General features: G+C 40.7%; 1 protein-coding gene across 1 annotated transcript in view; it reads right to left on the bottom strand.

The window, feature by feature from the left end:
- Nucleotides 1–19,561, bottom strand: part of CUL5 (cullin 5) — a 78,789-nt gene that overhangs the window by 35,534 nt on the left and 23,694 nt on the right. Inside the window, exons 2-3 of the mRNA XM_074957527.1 lie at nt 6,933–7,042; nt 1,926–2,025 (exon numbers count right to left, since the gene is read on the bottom strand). Of these exons, the coding sequence (XP_074813628.1) occupies nt 1,926–2,025; nt 6,933–7,042 (210 nt within the window). The remainder of the gene's footprint in view (nt 1–1,925; nt 2,026–6,932; nt 7,043–19,561) is intronic.

Below are 19,561 nucleotides of genomic sequence, written 5' to 3'. Positions count from 1 at the left end.
TTGCTGACAAATAAGGCATTGAATTTTATCTTTTACCTCTGTGGAAAAAAATATAAATTCTCCCATTTGTCTTGGAAAACTCTCTTTTCTTCTATGAGTGTTCTTTTTCTCGACGAAGTCATTTCCAGGCGGTTTTAATAAAATATACACACTCAGTAATGCACCTCACTCAAAGGACAAAACACGCACTTAGCTAGATTTACTTCTGTTAAAGCCCGCCCCTGCACTGGGCTACGCCCCCACTCCACCCCTGCTCCGCCTCTTCCCATCCCTTCCCTGTCCCCATTCAAACTCCTTCCCCCAAGTCCTCACCCCAACTCTGCCCCCTCCCCGCCCCTATTCCAACCCCTTCCCCAAATCCCCGCCTCTTCTCCCCTCCTCCCCTGTGCACACGGCTTCCCGCTCCTCCCCCCTCCCTCCCAGAAACCGCTAAGCAGCCGAACAGCTGTTTGGCGGCAGGAACTGCCTGGAGGTAGGTAGGGGAGCAAGGAGCAGCGCGCGGGAGGAGCGGGGGGAGAAAGGCAGAGAGCTTAGAGGCCACAGAAAATAACTCGGGGGGAGGGCGGGGGTGAGGGGAGTTTGGCGGCCACAGGAAGTAACTCGGGCGGGCTGCATCGGCATGTTTGAGACCCCTGGGCTAGACACTGCATAAACATAAGCTTATGAAAACAGCAACCATTACAGATCATGCCTATGGCCCCAATTCAACGAAGCACGTAATCAAGTACTTAAGTACCAATAAAGTCAAAGGGACATCAGCATGTGTAAGAGCTTTGCCAGATAGGGATAAGTCTGCTGTATCTGGGCCTAGAAAAGAAAGGGCTTTGTTTGAGTAAAAGACCCTTTCTGAGTTTCTAGGAACACATTTTAGATTTATTTTACTTTTCTAAATTTTTGTCTTTGCACATCTTTCACTCTCTACAAAAACTCTTATGAGCACACTACAACACTATTTCATATGTATTTTAATTTAGAATAAACTCCCAAAACCAGGTGTCAAGTCAACAGTAGACTAAAGCTACTGAAATACAAATAGCCTATGGAGCATGTAAAGCTGGTACCTCACTAGTATTCTGTCAGAAGACTATACACTTGACCATTTCTTAACCAAAACCATGAATATGCTAGTGTAGTATTGAAGCCAGCTAAAACAATTAAAGAACTTCCTTGCTTTTAAGAGTTAATCTTTATTTCCAGACATTTTCTTATAGAACACAAATTCTGGCTTTATCAATGTGACAGCTAACAGTCAAACAAATATTAGTAATTTTTGAAAAATATTTAAAGTATCTTTAATGCCTATCAAAAAAGATGGAGATCAGATTAAAGGTCTCTTTACTGATGGCTAAATTTAGAATATTCTAGCTATTTCTGTAGCAAGCTAGACAGCTTGCAGATCACATCCCCAGAAATGAATTTTCTAGGCAATAAAAAGTGGAACTAGAAAAGGGGGTTTATTGTTCCTTTTCCAGCTCTCTCTCTAATCATACAAAAGAGACCACTTTGATGCTTAACTTTGCCTCAGTCAAAGTTTCAGCAGTAAGTGCTTTTATTTATAAGTCAAAGAGGCAAGCGAGTGAAGGAATACTTCCAAGGAGACTGCCTGATAAATATTTTTGTTCATCCAATAATGGCCAAATCTCCTCCACAGTATATAACAACCATTACCTCTTTATTCTCAAGAACAGACTGAGAAGTACTTAATCTTTCTGGCCAAAGTAAACACTCAGAATAAAATGAATCAGTTATTAAAAAGTTTTTAGTACCGTTGTGACATTCAAAACAAGATCCATCAGTGCCTAAAAGGCAATTTTCCATTGTGTTAGAAATTACTGGAACAAGTCATGTTTGGGATCCAAAGAGGTTTACAGTTATACTTTTATTTTTTAAAGGACAGTGTAAATTGTTGAAGGTTGAGAACTTACAGCCTGTGCTTGTTTAATAAAATCAAGGATGTCTTCTTTCAAAGCTTGATGGATTTTTGCTGGACCTTTGTCATCCCACAGGCAAACTGCATGCACATCCCTAGAAAACAGTGTATACATCTTTCAGTAAGAACTACACTTACAATTTAATGCAGAAATGTATGAAGTCTAAACAGTTATACTGAAGTAGTTCTCCAAAGGAAGCGTGTGTACATTCCACACACTAAAAAGGAAATCCCACCAATACAGTGACTGTTTATGAATGAGGGCACATGCCGTCCTCTTTTTTAGAAAGCCATTCATGAACCATTTTGACATGTAATTTTAGGTTTTATCTGAAAAACACCCCGAATAAAAAAAATAAAACAACAAATAAATAAATAATAGGTGTTGATCCAAAGCACACCAGAAATGGGTACTTGTATTTGAGGACTTTTCTACACAGAGCAGTAATTCAGTCTATGGAGGCGTGATTTCTGAAGCACTAACAGTGTTGCATACTTATTGGTTAGTGTAGGCTTTCTGGTAAGCACTAAAGATTCCCTAGTATGCTTTAACATAGCACTTTTGAAACAGTAGTATGCTAAAGTGCACTAGGAAACAATACAGAGAGATTACTCATTACTGTATATGATGAGTAATGTTTTTAATATATATTATTCATTACAGCATATAAAAAGAGAAAGCACCCAACCTTCCCAATTATTGACATCTACATAAAATGCAAAAATTGGTAAAAATAAACCCTGAAAAATGAAATTCATAAACCCAAAATGATGCCTTAATAATATTAGATGTAACACTGAAATTTGACAGTCAAGCAGTATAAAGTCAGGAACTGCAGTAATACTTTGTCCTTCACCTTCCATTTGAATATACCATAGAGCCATCGTTCATGTTCATAAAGCACCACTCTGAGGTAGTGAAATAGCCCCACTTCGGGATATGAAAGTGGAGACCCAGCAGGTTTAAATGACTTGGCCAAGATCATGCTGTAACTCTGTGGCAGATCCAGGAAATGAGCCTACATCTCCTGACTCTCTGTCCTCAACTAAAAGGTTGTCTGCCACTCCCAACAAGTAAGATGGTCTCCACAGCGTCTTGATATAGTGAAAAACTATCATTTGGTATGCATAGATAAGCAGCTGCACCAGTATGAACACTAAGGTCCTAGTCCTGCAATTGGATCAACACGGGCAGACACTTATGCCTACATGGAAACCCAGTGCCTTTAATGGGGTTCCATCGTCCACCTGTGTGGAGTTGGTTGCAAGATTAAATATGCATTTTGAGCTTGATATATTTTCCTACAGTGCCTTCTCCAAAATGTTCCTACTTAAGTTATCAAAACTAAACATTTAAAGGCAGAACTAATCCACGCTATACATGAACTTTCAAATTTCCACCATTTCAGTTGTTTTAATGGAAAAAAAATAAAATGGTACAGTAGATCCTCAGAGTTACGAACACCAGGGTTATGAACTGACCAGACAGCCACACACCTCATTTGGAACTGGAAGTACGCAATCAGGCAGCAAAGACAAATAAAGCAAATACTCTACTGTACAATATGTGTTAAACTACTAAATAAATAAAGGGAAGTTTTAAAAAAATTGACAAGGTAAGGAAACTGTTTCTGTGCTTGTTTCATTTAAATTAAGATGGTTAAAACCGGCATTTTCCCTCTGCATAGTAAAGTTTCAAAGTTGTATTAAATCAACATTCAGCTGAAAACTTTTGAAAGAACAATCACAACGTTGTGTTCAGAGTTACAATTTTAGAATTACGAATGACCTCCATTCCCGAGGTGTTCATAACTCTGAAGTTCTACTGTACTCAGACAAGAAAAAGACTTACTCATTCACTTATTACTTTCTGAAGATATTCACCAAGTAAGTATCAACACTCTTGATACTTGAGTCTGTTCCTTTGCAAACCAAGGTGGGAACACCAACTTCTAAAACTGCTAATTTGTTCTAAAGCTACTAGTCCCAACAAGCAGAATCATAAGCTAGTACTAATTATTTGTATTACTTTAGTCCTAGAGGCCCCAATCACGACCCACTGTGGTAGGCACGGCAGAGAGCAAAAAGCAATCTTGTCACTGAATTAGAAAATAGGCAATTTTGGGGCTCTAACCAAGAGATTTTATGTAGAGAGAAATAGGATACCTCTCAAAACAGGAAGAGGATGTAGTTTCATTTTATTTGGGAAATATTTTAAGAAATGTTTGGTCAAACCTCTCTTGGGAAGGGGCTTTATAACACTGACAGATCAAGTCTTAATTCATATCTAGAGGCCAAATCTAAGCAATACCATACCCTTTAATGAATGTGTTCAAAGAACTCCATATGACTATCTTGCAAATCTCCTCGATAGCCACAGATTAGAAGCTTGCTAATGTAGCAGACTTGACAAGTAGTCGTCGTTGCAAGCTTTGAAGCACCAATATGCTGCAGTCTAACAGATTCACTCAGACATTTTAAATATGATTCTTTTGGAAACAGCAAAACATACTCACTTAGTACCAAAAGAAACAGCTGGATCGCTTTTAAGGAAGTTTTAGTTGGTTTTTTTAACATGAAACATCTGAAGGAGGACTAACAGGAGTGGCATGCAGACATGGGAAAACATCAGCAGAGTGATTGACTGATTAAGGTGGGATCACCACCATCTTCTGAAGGAGTCTAGAAATGGTACAAAATGGATCTCTCTCTAAATCAACAGTTCTCAAAACTGTGGCTCACATGTTACTGCTGACCAATCAGGGCGCTGGGGCCTCATTTCCAGTGAGCAAAGAGCCTTGACATTTATAGAAGCAGCTAGAAACAGAAAAGGAGCAAGCCTCCACTAGAAGCCATTCCTGTATATGAGGAGAATATGCTTAGGGATTACAGCCACCATTTGAACCCAAGAGCTGCCAGTAGGACTCGTGCCTCCTCTCATTAGAAAGAGAACATCCAGGGAAGCAAAGGAGAAGGTAAACAAGTAGCCAAGCAATACATTCAAGGAATCAGGGAAAGGACAGCTGTGAGTTGGATGGAACTGGGGTAGCAGGGAGATCATTAACACATGCAAGGATTATGGGAGAACAGAACTGGGGGTAGGGAAACACATAATGGGAGAAAAGAACGAGACAGTAAGAGAGAAAGGGACCAGGTTACAGAAGCATGTCCAGGCACCTGGTAGGAGATAAGGGGAAAAGAACAGATGGGAGGAAAGGGAGAGTAAAATGAAGAACAAATGAAGGCTTATTTTCTTTCAAAAGGGCCAGGAACACTTACTAAATTAATAACATCTAAATACTTTTCTAACTTTACTTTTACCTACAAGCAATTGCCGTCATTGTCACACTGACACTGACCAATCCTAAGCAAGATGAGAGCTTTACATGAAACACTCTGGTAAGATGTGGTCCCAACTGTAAAAAATTTCTGAATCACTGCACTACAGCTTGAAGCTTACTTGTTCAACAAGCTGAATCACTACTGCCTGGAAATTGACCTTCCTTGTAAGAAATTTGAGCTTACAGGTAAATCAGGGACCTCAAGAGGCACTTTTGTCAGTTTAGTCAAGAAATGTTCCATGATATGGGTGGCTTTTAAAAGTGTGGCTCTCCTCGGGAAAAGGAACCAAAAATGGCACTATTGCATCACTAATTCCATCCACATGAACATAATTCCCCCCCCAACACTGCCAGTCCAGCAAACAACCTGGCCGTTAAGAGTCAAGCTGGGCTCTTTCCCTCTCATCACTAATAATAAAGATACTGCAGGTAAATTATGCCCTCAGTTACATCATCATGGGTCACCTAAAACATGCTATGTCAAGCATCACTTTGATTCATTACTACCTTTTGGGATACTATGGCCTTGTCTACATGGGAAAGTTGTATTGCATAATCTAAGGAGTGGATTTACATCAATATAGTTACCCTTCTGTAAACACACTCATTTCTTTAGAGAAGTGATTTTTTTCAGCTTAAGAATGTCTAAGCAGGGTTTAACTATATCAGCGTAAAAGCATATTAAAGTTAAACCAGTGCAACTTTCCCATGCAGACAAGGGCTAGATCTCTGAATACTCCTCATCCATATGAGACCACACTGTTCTCTGATCAGGGTCAGAAAGGAACCAGTAGCTGGAATGTCAGAAGATACCTATGTTCCATTACAGGAGCTGGTGTAAGATATCCCTGCTGGAAACAACAACTTTTAGAACTTTGCAATTAAAACAGGGCCTCCCCAAGCTCAATCTTAATTTTTGATCTATCGTAAGTCATTTTTAACTTCAGCTCTTCAGCTGATAGAGCAGAGATGGCCTGATTTATACAATGAAAGGTTTACTGTCTACTCCTTGTATTGTAGTAAATCTGGAATAAAAAAAAAAAAAGCTAAAAGTATAATTCTGCAATCATTGTCAGGAAAAAAATCATAAGGGTTATGTTTAAAAGCACACAATTACTCCAATCATATCACTGAAATTGCATTATAATTTCATTTTTGAAGGACACGCAACAATCAGCTTCAAGCTAAACTACTTGTAAGTCATGTGCATTTATTGTCAGAGTAATACTGTATGAAGTGATTGATCATATATACAGACTTTACTGTCAAAGCACTACAAAATATCTAGTCCCCATTTCCAATTAGAGTGAAAGGTTTGCGAGATGTTACAAAATAAGCCTATCATCTTCAGCTGAAGTAGAACAAAACTGTAAAAACAGTAAGAAAGCTGTGCCGTATTTTGTATTCTATCTGTGGAGGCCTGTGTCTCAGTAAAACACCAACTCTACAAAACTGTACTCAAGAGAAGCAGACACGTCAGTGTAACTATTTAATGAAATGGAATTAACTAGTATTTTTTGTTCTCTCTTTTATCTTGTGAATGCATCCATTTCTACATGGCCCTCCTATATCTGACTTCTACGTTATAAGCAATATTATAGTTTTATTTCCATTCTGTTACCCAAGAACTGGAAGTTTAATAAAAAAAAAAAAACACTTACGAAAACAGATCAAACCACTGCTGTTTTGTGACAGATTCCTGGCGTAACAGCTTCAGAACAATGGGGCGCATGAAATCCCATTTGTCTTCAAACTGAAGTGAACCTTTATTCTTTAAAGAAGAAACAAAAAGCATAATTTAAATGCAGATCAAGTAAAAATGAACCTCTAAGTCAATTAGGACAGTTTGAGAGCTTCCACGTTTTCTAATATTTCTTTTTACTTCAATTTAAGGATTACTAAATCCAGAAGCTAAATAGACAAATTAAGACTCAATATTGAGTAAAATTAACAAACAAAAATTTGTTTAATTCTAAAGTTGTGAGGTATGACCTACTTCACAGAATAGATGTAAAAGAACAGTTATAAAATTTTCCGAATCTGTAGGTTTCCTATTTAAGATTTTTACAAATAGTAATTTACACTTAATACATATGTTTAATACCTAAAAGAATCTTAATTTTCTGATTTAAAATTACTTCTAAGAATTACAGTCCTCAGTGGATTATAGTGCAATAAATATTATGATCTCATCACAGATTTTTCACATTTCCTTCCATTTGAATGGTCATATCTACAATATTCAAGTTCAACTTAAGTTTTTCAAGGCAGTGATTGACTTTTTTTGTAAAATGCCATGTACACATACAGATTCTGTACTGTCTTTGGAGCACACGATGGTCATGCATTCTAGTATATTAGAATGGCCAGTTGTGAATGCTTCATATTTATTTTAATTATTCTGAACTATAAACTTTGTTCTATATGTCACTTGAGATATGGCTGCTAGTTTATTATGCTGTGATCCCAGAATGTTTTATAAAATGTAATACATGATTTTTGGAAAAAGCTATACATCAATTGTCTTATTTAAGAAGTACAACCTGAACTCTAAATGCCCTGTAATGTTTCCTAATGTTCGTTTTTAATTTCAACATTCTTTAGAGGAAATACACACTCAGACCATCCATGTGCATACGAACCCTTGCTTCCCCAGTGAATAAATGCAGGGAAACACTTCTTCATGAAATGCAACTTTAATTCTGAAGTTCCCCAATTTTCTAACTTTTTAAAAAAGTCTAAAGTTCTTGTACGGCACACGTTAGGGACTCCGTGAAAAACAGTTGTAGCTAACTCTAGATTTAACTACATTTTGTCTAATGTTATTGTAGTAGTGTCCAGAGGCCCCCGTCAGAACTGGAACTCCATTGTGCTGGGCCCATATGAACACATACAGAGACAGCCCCAGCCCTAAGGAGCTTACATCACTTTCACTGTCAAAAATTCGTATACATTGTATTTTCATAGACTGGCAGTCACCCCTATGTTCCTTAGAGGCCCAAGTAGCCAGAGAAATCTAGATTTCCTGATAAGCTGCACATGATACTATTTGCGAAGCCATCTCTTCGTTTATCATGAAGTACATATACCAAGGCTAAAATGCAGAATGGCATTTTCTCTAAGAACCAGACCAGCAGTTCTCAAACTGTGGGTTGGGACCCCAAAGTGGGTCACGACCCTGTTTTAATGGGGTCACCAGGGCTGGCATTAGACTTGCTGGGGCCCAGGGCTGAAGCAAGAGCCTCACCGCCTAGGGCAAAGCCCAAGCCCCACCATCCAGTGCTGAAGCCCCAGGGCTTCAGCCCTGGGCAGCGGGGCTCAGGCTTCGGCTTCAGCCCTGGGTGGCAGAGCTCAGGTTACAGGCCCCCTGGCCAGTGCTAAAGCCCTCGGACTTTGGCCCCCCTGCCTCGGGCGGGGCTCAGGCTTCGGTCCCACTTCCTGGGGTCATGCAGCAATTTTTCTTGTCAGAAGAGGGTTGCGATGCAATGAAGTTTGAGAACCTCAGAACCAGACTATTCCCAAGATTAAAACATTTAGTGGAAATGACCGTTCTTTTGAGCTTCCAGCTCAAAAATTCTTTAGCAAAGATTAAGATTGACTATTTACCATTCTGCTTGTCCAAGCACATTTATCCTTTCATAAAACATTTAATCTTTCCAGATATTGTAATGAACGCTTCTCCTTAGATTGGGTGTCCTTGCTGTACTTGCAATCTCATTTGAAAAAAAGGAACATTTTGTTCCCATAGGATGGTTTCCTACCCTCACATTTAACCAATTATTGTCCTTTAGGCTTCTACAAGCTCACTCTTAAACGAAGCTGTCCAGGCAGCAAGCTTCTTATGGTATTTGTTTGGTTAAGACTACCTTAAGACTACACACTACGCTGGCAGCAGGGAAAGGGGGAGAGAACAAGGAAGTGGAGGAGCCTCTATACCAAAGGAACCTCCTTCCATCAGGGTGATTCTCCAGGGCAGGCATATCAACATGGCAGCCAGAATCTGTGAGCAGTCCAGTCCAAATAACCACATTATGCTGGAGGATCTGGATTTTCAAAAGCATCTAAGTGATTTAGGAGCATAAGTCCCACTGAAAGTCAGTGGGACCCTGAACTCGTACACCACCTCAAGTGCTTTTAAAAATCCAAATCCTATATATGCACTGAACCCTAGCAAAAATACAGACTGGGGGGGGGGCGAGAGATAAATGATAAGGATATAAAAAACAATAAAGGATATTTACTGTACATGTTGTAATCTTGCCTGAGCAGAGCCCCCCACTTTTTCCAGAAAAAATAATTTTATGGGATAGAAAACATTCTTTTAAGAATACAAACTTGGCTTCTGTAGCAAATTCTGTGGCCTGGAAATTGCTTAAGACATGGGGTCTTGGTTGAACTCTCCGATGTCCCAAAATACTCATTTAAATAATGACCTGTGCTATCAACTTATTTCTTAGTCTATAATCATAATTAGATACAATCATTTACAACTTATTTAAATAGAACCTACAAAATTCCACTAATAAAATTTTAACTCTTTGGAAAGTCTGAAGTAGGCTTAGTAAGCTGATCCAATTGACCAGTCAAATAATATCAACTGACTGCCTATTGACCATGGTCAAATATTGTCAAGTATTCCAGCAAGAATGCCCTGATGTAGGCAGCAGCCTACTTTATGACAGCATGGTGGTACCATCTGTTAGCAAATCTACTTAAATATCTTGATCATTCACTTTACTATATGTGAATGTATGCAGTGGTGTTGTAGCCATGCTGGTCCCAGGACGTTAGCGAGACCAAGTGGGTGGTTCAATAAAAAAATATTACCTGACCCATCTTGTCTCTCTTATATACTAATGTCACCTTTCGGACAAAAGGAGAATCAACTGAAAGTTGAGTATCTTGATTATTTGTATACTAGAAGATTGCAGCCAAAGATATACATACAATATTTGTACTAGGCCATCAATGCGGTGACAAGTGTGCGAATTTTGGCAATATTTTTGTGATTCCATGTATGCCTTATTTTTCTTCTGTGCTTTGCACTGAATATAAAGGCTCCTCCTTTTCGGCTCTGTTCCTCCCCCTGAGGCTGCTTAAGAATCCACTGAATTTGCTGCAGAAAGGAGGAGTCGCCTGTCTACCTCCCCCTCCATGTGATCTGGGAGTCTGTAAAGGTCCCGCGGAGGGGGGCAACATGCCCAAAAACATTTTGATGCACTGGAATTTTCTGGAATACCAGAAGTTAGAAATCAAAATGAGTGGATACTGATAACTGAAATATGAGATACACTTCATAATCTAGAGAGCATTCCAGAAGTAGTGAGACATTAAGAGTGACATAAATTACACAGTCAAGGAAAGCGAAAATAATTTGTACGGCAAAACTGTTCAAGACAAGTGCAAGTTCTGTTCTTCTGAAAGCGTGACACAGACAGAATGGAGAAACACTTGTTGCATTTTTATGATGTTTGTTGACCTATTGTCAAAACTAGATTATTGCACTCAAACAGAAAGAAAGGGAAAACCAGTCTGGATCAAAATTTATTTTCTTCTTTGCATTCTTGTCTAATTTCATCTTTGGCAGCAGCAGCATGAAGCATGGAGTCTTTTGCTGAAGACAGTGATATGAATGACAATGAAAGTGAAGCTAATTCCATTTCTTCTAATAAGAATTTTACTACTCCATCTGCTTCAGCACTGAAAACTCCTTACTCCTGGAAAGCCTTCAGATATCCATCAAATTGGGATCAAGAGATTTTTGCATGGAATGTCCCGTGACCAGAAACACAAAACTTGACCACTGGTATTTATGCCAGCAATACACCCACCATTTCATATAGTTTAAAATCCTTATATTCTAGAATTTTTTCACAAGCTGCACACAGTTTACAAAGTATGGCTTGCAGAATGTTTTCTGAATGCCAAAGTGGACCAACAAAAAAAGTTGGCATTCTTATTGGTCAAGCTCCTCACATCCATGATGTCTGATGGCTGGAGCATTATTCGCAATGAGGGTGTTTTCAACTTCATAATAACTTCACAATCAGTATTTTACCCATTCCAATGCACAACTGAGCATCACCACACAACCCAATATATTGCTGACCAGTTTAAAAACAACAAATTGGGTCCATGGAAGGTTATTTTGGTTGTGACTGACAATAATGCTAATATAAAAGCTGCTTGGGCTTTATTGATAAATGAGTAACCACATCTTTTATGTTACAGATGTGCAACCCACGTGATGCAGCTTTCCATTAGCTATGTTCAATATCTGACAACTTTCTCATCAAGTCAGTGTTTTTTGTCTCGACATTTTTTTTAAAAGCCAAAGTACCAGCAGTCATTTTTTAGCATTATTTAGTACAGCACTCCATTCATCTACACTAAGTAAGCCCTGTCATATTTAAGGGGCATCTACTAAATGTCTCAAAAATCTTCAGATACTAACAGCCTTCTTGTAACCAGCTGCTGTTCCAAAAGGGGTGGCTGGGTGTTGCTCCTGAGTAAACCGCACTGACATTCTTGATGATGATATCTTTTGGATGTGAAACTCAACCCATTCAGAATATAGAAAAATGATCATTCTACATTGTCTGATGCAGAGAATAAGATCCTAAAGGTTAAGAAACATTTGTGAGAATACTGAACAGTCCACTTACAAAAGTGTAAGAGAAAAAGATAATACCCAAAATAGTAGCACTGAAAAAATACCTCCACGTAATGCTGCCTACCTTCTTGATCCACGCTCCCAGGACCAAGACCTTTCTGTTGATGAATTTGATTCAGTTTGTGACCTTGTAGTGACTGATGCAAATTTTAAAAGATCTCCAAGCAAACAAAATTCTGATGGAAGTAGCAAATTATAAAATAAGAAGCAGCTCGTTCAGTCGTAGAACAATATGGAGTACAATCCCAGCAGCTGAATCAAGACAGCTTGCTACTTCATCATGATTGAAAGGGGGGGGGGGGGGGGGGGTGTCCATTTTGCACTCTAGCCATAGTGGCAGAAATTCTTTTAACACTATCTGTACTACTTCATGTATGGAAGAACGTTTTTCAATTTGGGGAATCATCCATTCAAAATCCAGAAATAGACAGAAGACCTCTAGTGCTGAGAAGCTAGTGACTGTGTATCACAATTTAAGATTAGAAAAGAAAATGGCAGATGAATCAATATTGATCATATGAAAAGGAAGGAGGAGGTATGGATGAATTTGATGACAACAATGATATAGATGAAGCAGCTGAAATCAAAAAAGAAAAATATAATGAAAAGTAAGATGAGTAACGAGTTGGCCTGTTGCCTACCTAGCATAAGTGTATTTTAAAATTACTTTTCTTTTATTGTTGCTATGTATTATTCCATTTCTGTTTAATTTAATTTCTTTTATTTTGTAACTGTTCATTTTTTCTTTCATCTTTTAGAAATTCATTGTTTCACATTTTTCTGAGTTAAAACAAGTTACTTAACTAGTTAATCTTGTAATTAGGCATAAGTATCTGTCTGCGACTAAGACCATTGGAGACCTTTTTTTACTGTTCTAATAAATTAGCACTTTAAAATATTTCACCGTTTTTGACATCTGACAATAATTTGACCCATGCTTGACAGATCAATTGTCCATTTATTTTTGTAATGATCAAATGCCTCATCCTAGTCTGAAGTAGGGATAACACTCTTCTTGAATATCACATAGTATCTTTGAAAATCATGAACTGCCTGGTTCTTCCTACTTCGGTTCAGTTTTCTTAAGTCTGTTGGGCAATCACAGGTAGCCTGCTTAATATTTCCTTGTTCCTATGGCAAGATTTCAACTTCTGTTAGCATTTCTGGTCCCGATCTACTGCTCTCACAGCAAGGTAACAGATTTGACAGACCAATTGTTTAATAGAGTAGGATGTTCCATGCCAGACATCATAAACTTGTGCTTGCACTTAGAACTTCCTGAAAAGATTTAGTTTTGGGCTGAAACTTCACAAGTTTGATATTAGTCCAAAGGTGGTTTTTTTTGTAAGTGGAGAAAACCCTGTTCAGCCATTAAGAATTGAGAGGGATAGGAATACACTTTGTTTGTTTTTTAAAACAGGAAAACACAACTGTTCAGACTTGTTTGAAAATAAACAAATGCAGCTGCTTTGCACCTTGCTGTATAAATAAGAATAGTCTCTTTTGCTAAGTATGGTGAAATATAACTACGATTTAAACATGTTACATTTATTTATCTGATTTATGATTATCTTGTAAGTTTTAAGCATATATAAAATGAAATGCAGTTTTAAATGTAACATACAATTAGAATTAACTCATCAACAAAAAGGGCTTTCTGCCCAAAACATCTCCCTACACTCCCCCTCCAGAAAACACCTGAATGAATAAAATCAACCTTGAACCATGTCCTCGAAGCCTGGCACAACAAGGTGAGGCAATTCCAGATACAATGGTCCTCCACAGCCTCCCTGTCACCAATCCTCAGCTGTCACATCTAGGGAAAGTTAGCATAAGGGCCAAAATAGATCTTAACTGCCATGCTGGTTCATAGGAAAGGAGATTAAATCAACACCAAACCTAGAGCAAAAATGAGAATCCTGCTTTCTAGAGACATGGCAACAGCTGTGCAGCTCCACTGATGCAGGTGTGCTGCTGTAGCACTGCTAGTGCAGACGCTCTAAGTCGATGGGAGAGCGCTCTCCCATCAACTTAATTACTCCAGCCCCTGTGAGTGGCAGTAGCTATATCAGTGGGAGAAGCGCTATCCACACCGGCGCTTAGATTGGTATAATTTACATCACTCGCAGGGTGGTGGTTGGGGGGGGGGGGGGTTAGTTTATTCACACCCAAGCAACACGATTTATACCGAGGTAAGCTGTAGTGTGTACACCGTGGTTTTAAACATAAGGAATATATTGCCCAGGCTAAGTAAGCAAATAAGTACTGGCTGAACTTTTCAAGTGGTTGTCAAGCACAGATCCATGTAAAGTGCATCCACACTACAGAGAAACAGCTGCAGTTGCAATCCAATAGGAAAGAGACTCCCTCTACCTGGAAGCACAGTACAGTACCTTACAGAGAAGCCTAGCATTGTCTTCCTTTCCCAACCGCTAGAAAGTAGGGCAGGAGACAAGGAGAAGCATTGGGCTTCCCACCAAAACAATGGCTCTGGACCCTGCTTTTGAGTACTTGAGTCTCATAGCCCTTAACCAGGGCTCTCTGTATTCTTTGATGAAGAATGGCACTCCAGAAATGGCAGAATGGTACTCCAGCCTTTCATTTAAAGTAAGTATTTCCAGTTCTCAGTGTTGTGAAAATCATGAAAGCGTGACCTGAAGACTGCAGTCTTATCTGCCTGAATCTACAGACAGCCTGAAACAGAAGCTCTAAGAGTTAAGAACTACCTCATATTCATTCACTGAAGTGGAGAATAATAATGTAACAACCACTTTTTAAAAAAAATTATGTCTCTAATGTTAATTTCATGAGAAATAGCCAGATTATTTCTACAATGCAGCTAAAGTGTTAATACTGAAGTCTGCAAAAGAAAGTGTGAACAATATAAATTATAAAGAAATTTATTTAAATATAAGGGGTGGCTATTACACTGATTGTATCATTTGTTGTCACATATATATTCAATACTTTTTTTTTTTTTTTTTTTTAATTTACAGACAGCTACTGCAGAACTTCCGATCACCCAAGTGGTACAGAATGCCAGGACCTTGCTGAAGCCTTAGATTCATTCTGCTGCAGAGTACATCTGGCTGGCATGGCCCTTTACCTTTCGGTATCTGATCCATTTCATGTCCTCCCATACACACACCACAATGATACTGAGAAGGAGACGGAAAAACCTTCCCCTCCCCTACTACCATTTCCTGCCTGCTGAAAAAAGGTAGGGAGACCTTCTCACTCTTCCTCTTCACCAGCCTATTTTTGATCCTCTTCCCCTGTGTCTTCCATATCTTCACTAGCCACAAATTACCAGAGCAAAAGAATGATGTTTACAAAAATGTGTTGAGTTTCATTGCCATTAAAGAGCCCAATTCTGTACTCCACATGACGACAGAACTACAATTGGAGAGAATTAAGGGTTTTGCCTGAGGAATACAGTATTAGGCCTATGATTCCGAGTACTAGTAAAACAGACGAGAGCTTTGTAATTTTCATTGATGGCTCTGAGGAAAGACACTGTCAATATAACACTGTTCTTTGCTGCGGAGAGTGTATGGGTACAGAAGCAGACACTCCCCTATGCTCCCTCTTTCCTGCCCCCAGCAATGGAAGACTGAAACCTTGAGTCTGCTCCCAGCCTCCCTCAGAATAAGCCCTGGAAAAGCCACTTACCAATGGTAAGCACAGTATGTTCCTTGGTGATTAGGTCACTAAGCCAACCATTTCTGACAGATGTAAGCTTATATTTATGTAAAGTTTCTAGCCTTCACAGTTGCTAAAATAATCTTCCAGTTCTGAATCCATCCAGTACAGGCTACCTGAATCAGCAGACTGACAGTTCCAATGCCTTTACTGCAGATCCCAGATTTCACAAGCATTAGTAAAGTGAAAATGTCAAGGCTGGCTATTTTTACTCTTGCTATCCAGAACAATATACAGCTGTGAAACGAATAATTATTTCAGTTTTACTCTAAATACTGCTTGGGCAAGCTCTGAACAGCAGCCGAGACAAGTGCTGGGACACCTGAGAAGAATTCACCAACCCAAAAAGTCTGGTCTTGTCTATACAGGAAAGTTTCTTCAGTATATGTTTTTCCAATATAACTATACCAAAATATGCACCCACACCACTTTGTTGATGCCCGCTTAGACTGCTTCCCATGTTAATTAGTGTCCAGACAGCTCTGTGCTTTTTCAAAATAACCGCACAGCATTCTGAGCAGATTTTCCAATGGTGCAATGTTCCACCACTAGCCTATACATTCTGGGTTTTTTCTTGTACTGCATTGTGGAATTCCTACCAGAACCAACTGGAATTCTGGGATTTGGGAGTCATATTCACAGAGGAATACACCCTTTCAAAGAAGGAGAGTTTGTGTACACTACAGACTCTACAATGGCACAGCTATGGTGCTACAGCTGTGCAATATAGTGTAGATGCTACACATATGGAAACGGTTTTTCCATAACCTTAGTTAATCCACTGTCACATGAGGCAGTAGCTAGGTCAATGGAAGAATTCTTCCTTCGGCCCAGTAGTGTCTATACTGGGACTTCGGTCAGCTTAACGTCTCTCACAGGTGTGAATTTTTTACACCCCTGACCTAAGTTGACCTAAATTTTAGGTGTAGACGTGACTGGAGAAGTTAATTCTGGTTGTTTCCTCACTTAAACAGCTTTACTTCCATCTAACATGTAAGTATCTGCAGACGAATTTTATTTGATTTCAGACCATATTATGAGGAATGGCTAATGACATTACTATGCAAGTCCAATGAGATGAAGACAGAGCTGAGCATCCAGCATGCTCATGGAAATGCAGCCTAAACTGACATCACCTCAGCACCTTGACACAAAACAAGGAAAGATGACAAAATAAAAGCCTACAAGTCCACCCATGACAGAGTTCTCCAAACAGATGATCCATCACACAATACTATCCTCTGGTTCTTCTCAAAGAGAAAAGAACCAAGCCACTCAAGTGCTACTCTGGCTATCCCTGGCAGGTTCTACAGTTAACACAATCAACTATGGTCGATGACAGGATCAAAAGCAAGTGATGGACCTAAGTTAACAGAGACATTTGATCTCTGTTCATCACCAGAAGGAAATGATAGACCAACAAGCCCAGCACAGTCTCCATACCATCCTAGGGCTAAGACTGAAGGGGGTTAAAAAAAAGTTCACATGTGCCAGAGTGGCAGTATCACAATCTCCTCAGTAATCTTCCCCACTTTCCAGCCCCCCAGAAACATTAGAGACAGGGCAAGACTGTTAGCACTGAGAGATTATTTCTTGTGTAAGGGCCAAATAATTATTTATTTGAGAGATTTCAGAGTGGTAGCCATGTTAGTCTGTATCAGCAAAAACAATGAGGAGTCCTTGTGGCAACTTAGAAACTAACAAATTTATTTGGGCATAAGATTTCGTGGGCTAGAACCCTCTTCATCAGATGCATGGAGTGAAAATACAGCAGCAGGTATAAATACATGAAAGGATAGGGGTATTCTACCTGCTACCCAAAATCCATAAACCTGGGAATCCTGGACATCCCATCATCTCAAGCACTGACACCCTGACAGCAGGATTATCTGGCTATGTAGACTCTCTCCTCAGGCCCTATGCTACCAGCACTCCCAGCTATCTTCAAGACGTCACTGACTTCCTGAGGAAACTACAATCCATCGGTGATCTTCCAGAAAAAACCATCCTAGCCACTATGGATGTAGAAGCTCTCTACACCAACATTCCACACGAAGATGGACTACAAGCCATCAGGAATAGCATCCTCGATACCACCATGGCAAACCTGGTGGCTGAACTTTGTGACTTTGTCCTCACACACAACTATTTCACATTTGGGGACAATTTATACTTTCAAGTCAGCAGGGCTGCTATGGGTACCCGCATGGCCCCACAGTATGCCAACATCTTTATGGCTGACTTAGAACAACGCTTCCTCAGCTCTCGTCCCCTCACACCCCTACTCTACTTGCGCTACATTGATGACATTTTCATCATCTGGACCCATGGGAAGGAGGCCCTTGAGGAATTCCACCAAGATTTCAACGATTTCCACCCTACCATCAACCTCAGCCTTGACCAGTCCACACAAGAGGTCCACTTCCTAGACACTACAGTGCTAATAAGTGATGGTCACAAACACCACCCTATACCGGAAACCTACTGACTGCTATACTTACCTACATGCCTGCAGCTTTCATCCAGACCACATCACACGATCCATTGTCTACAGCCAAGCTCTAAAATACAGCCCATTTGCTCTGATCCCTCAGTCAGAGCAAACACCTACAGAATCTTTATCAAGCATTCCTAAAACTACAATACCCACTTGGTGAAGAAGAAACAGATTGACAGAGCCAGAAGGGTACCAAGTGGTCACCTACTACAAGACAGGCCCAACAAAAAAAGTAACAGAAAGCCACTAGCCATCACCTACAGCCCCCAACTAAAACCTCTCTAGCGCATCATCAAGGATCTACAACAGGGGTGGGCAAACTTTTTGGCCTGAGGACCACATCTGGGTGGGGAAGTTGCTTGCATGGCCGGGGCAGGGGGTTGGGGGAGGAGTGCGGGGTGTGTGTGGGGGGGTGGTGTGCAGGAAGGGGCCCAGGGCAAGGGGTTGGGGCAGAAGAGGGGTGCGGGATGTATGAGGGGGCTCAAGTCGGGGGTTGATGTGCAGGAGGGGTGCAAGGTGCATGCAGGGGGCTTAGGGCAGGGAGTTGGGGGGCAGGGTGCAGAAGGGGTTCAGGCTCCAGACCAGCGCCGGTTACCTAGAGTGGCTCCGGGGTGGCAGCGGCATGCACCGAGGCCAGGGCAGTCTCCCTCCCTGCCTGCCTGCCTGCCCGCCCCAGTCCCGCACCGCTCCGGGAAGCGGCCGGCACCACGCCCCTGCGCGGCCCCTGGGAGTGGGGGAGGCGCAGAGGGCTCTGCGAGTTTCCCTCGCCTGTGGGTACCTCCCCGAAGCTCCCATTGGCCGCGGTACCCCGTTCCTAACCAATGGGAGCTTTGGGGGAGGTACCCACAGGCAAGAGCAGCGTGCGGAGCTCTGCCCCACCACCCCCACGGGCTGTAGAGACGTGGGGTGGCCACTTCCTGAAGCAGTGCGGAGCCCGCAGCAGGGACAATCCTGCAGGACGGATCCAAAGCCCCGAGTGGCCGGATCTGGCCCACGGGCCGTAGTTTGCCCACCCCTGATCTACAACCTATCCTGAAGGACGATCCCTCACTCTCACAGACCTTGGGAGACAGGCCAGTCCTTGCTTACAGACAGCCCCCCAACCTGAAGCAAATACTCACCAGCAACTACACACCACACAACAAAAACACCAACCCAGGAACCCAATCCTGCTACAAACCCCGGAGCCAACTCTGTCCACATATCTATTCAGGGGACACCATCATAGGACCTAACCACATCAGTCACACTGTCACAGGCTTGTTCACCTGCACATCTACCAATGTGATATTTGACATCATGTGTCAGCAGTGCCCCTCTGCCATGTACATTGGCCAAAACAGACAGTCTCTATGCAAAAGAATAAATGAACACAAATCTGACATCAGGAATCATAACATTCAATAGGAGAACACTTC

This window comes from Natator depressus, chromosome 1 (genome assembly GCF_965152275.1).
Source record: "Natator depressus isolate rNatDep1 chromosome 1, rNatDep2.hap1, whole genome shotgun sequence".
In the NCBI taxonomy this organism is placed as follows: Eukaryota; Metazoa; Chordata; order Testudines; family Cheloniidae; genus Natator; species Natator depressus.
The sequence above is the reverse complement of the archived record's forward strand: the minus strand, read 5'-3'. Positions and strand labels throughout refer to the sequence as shown.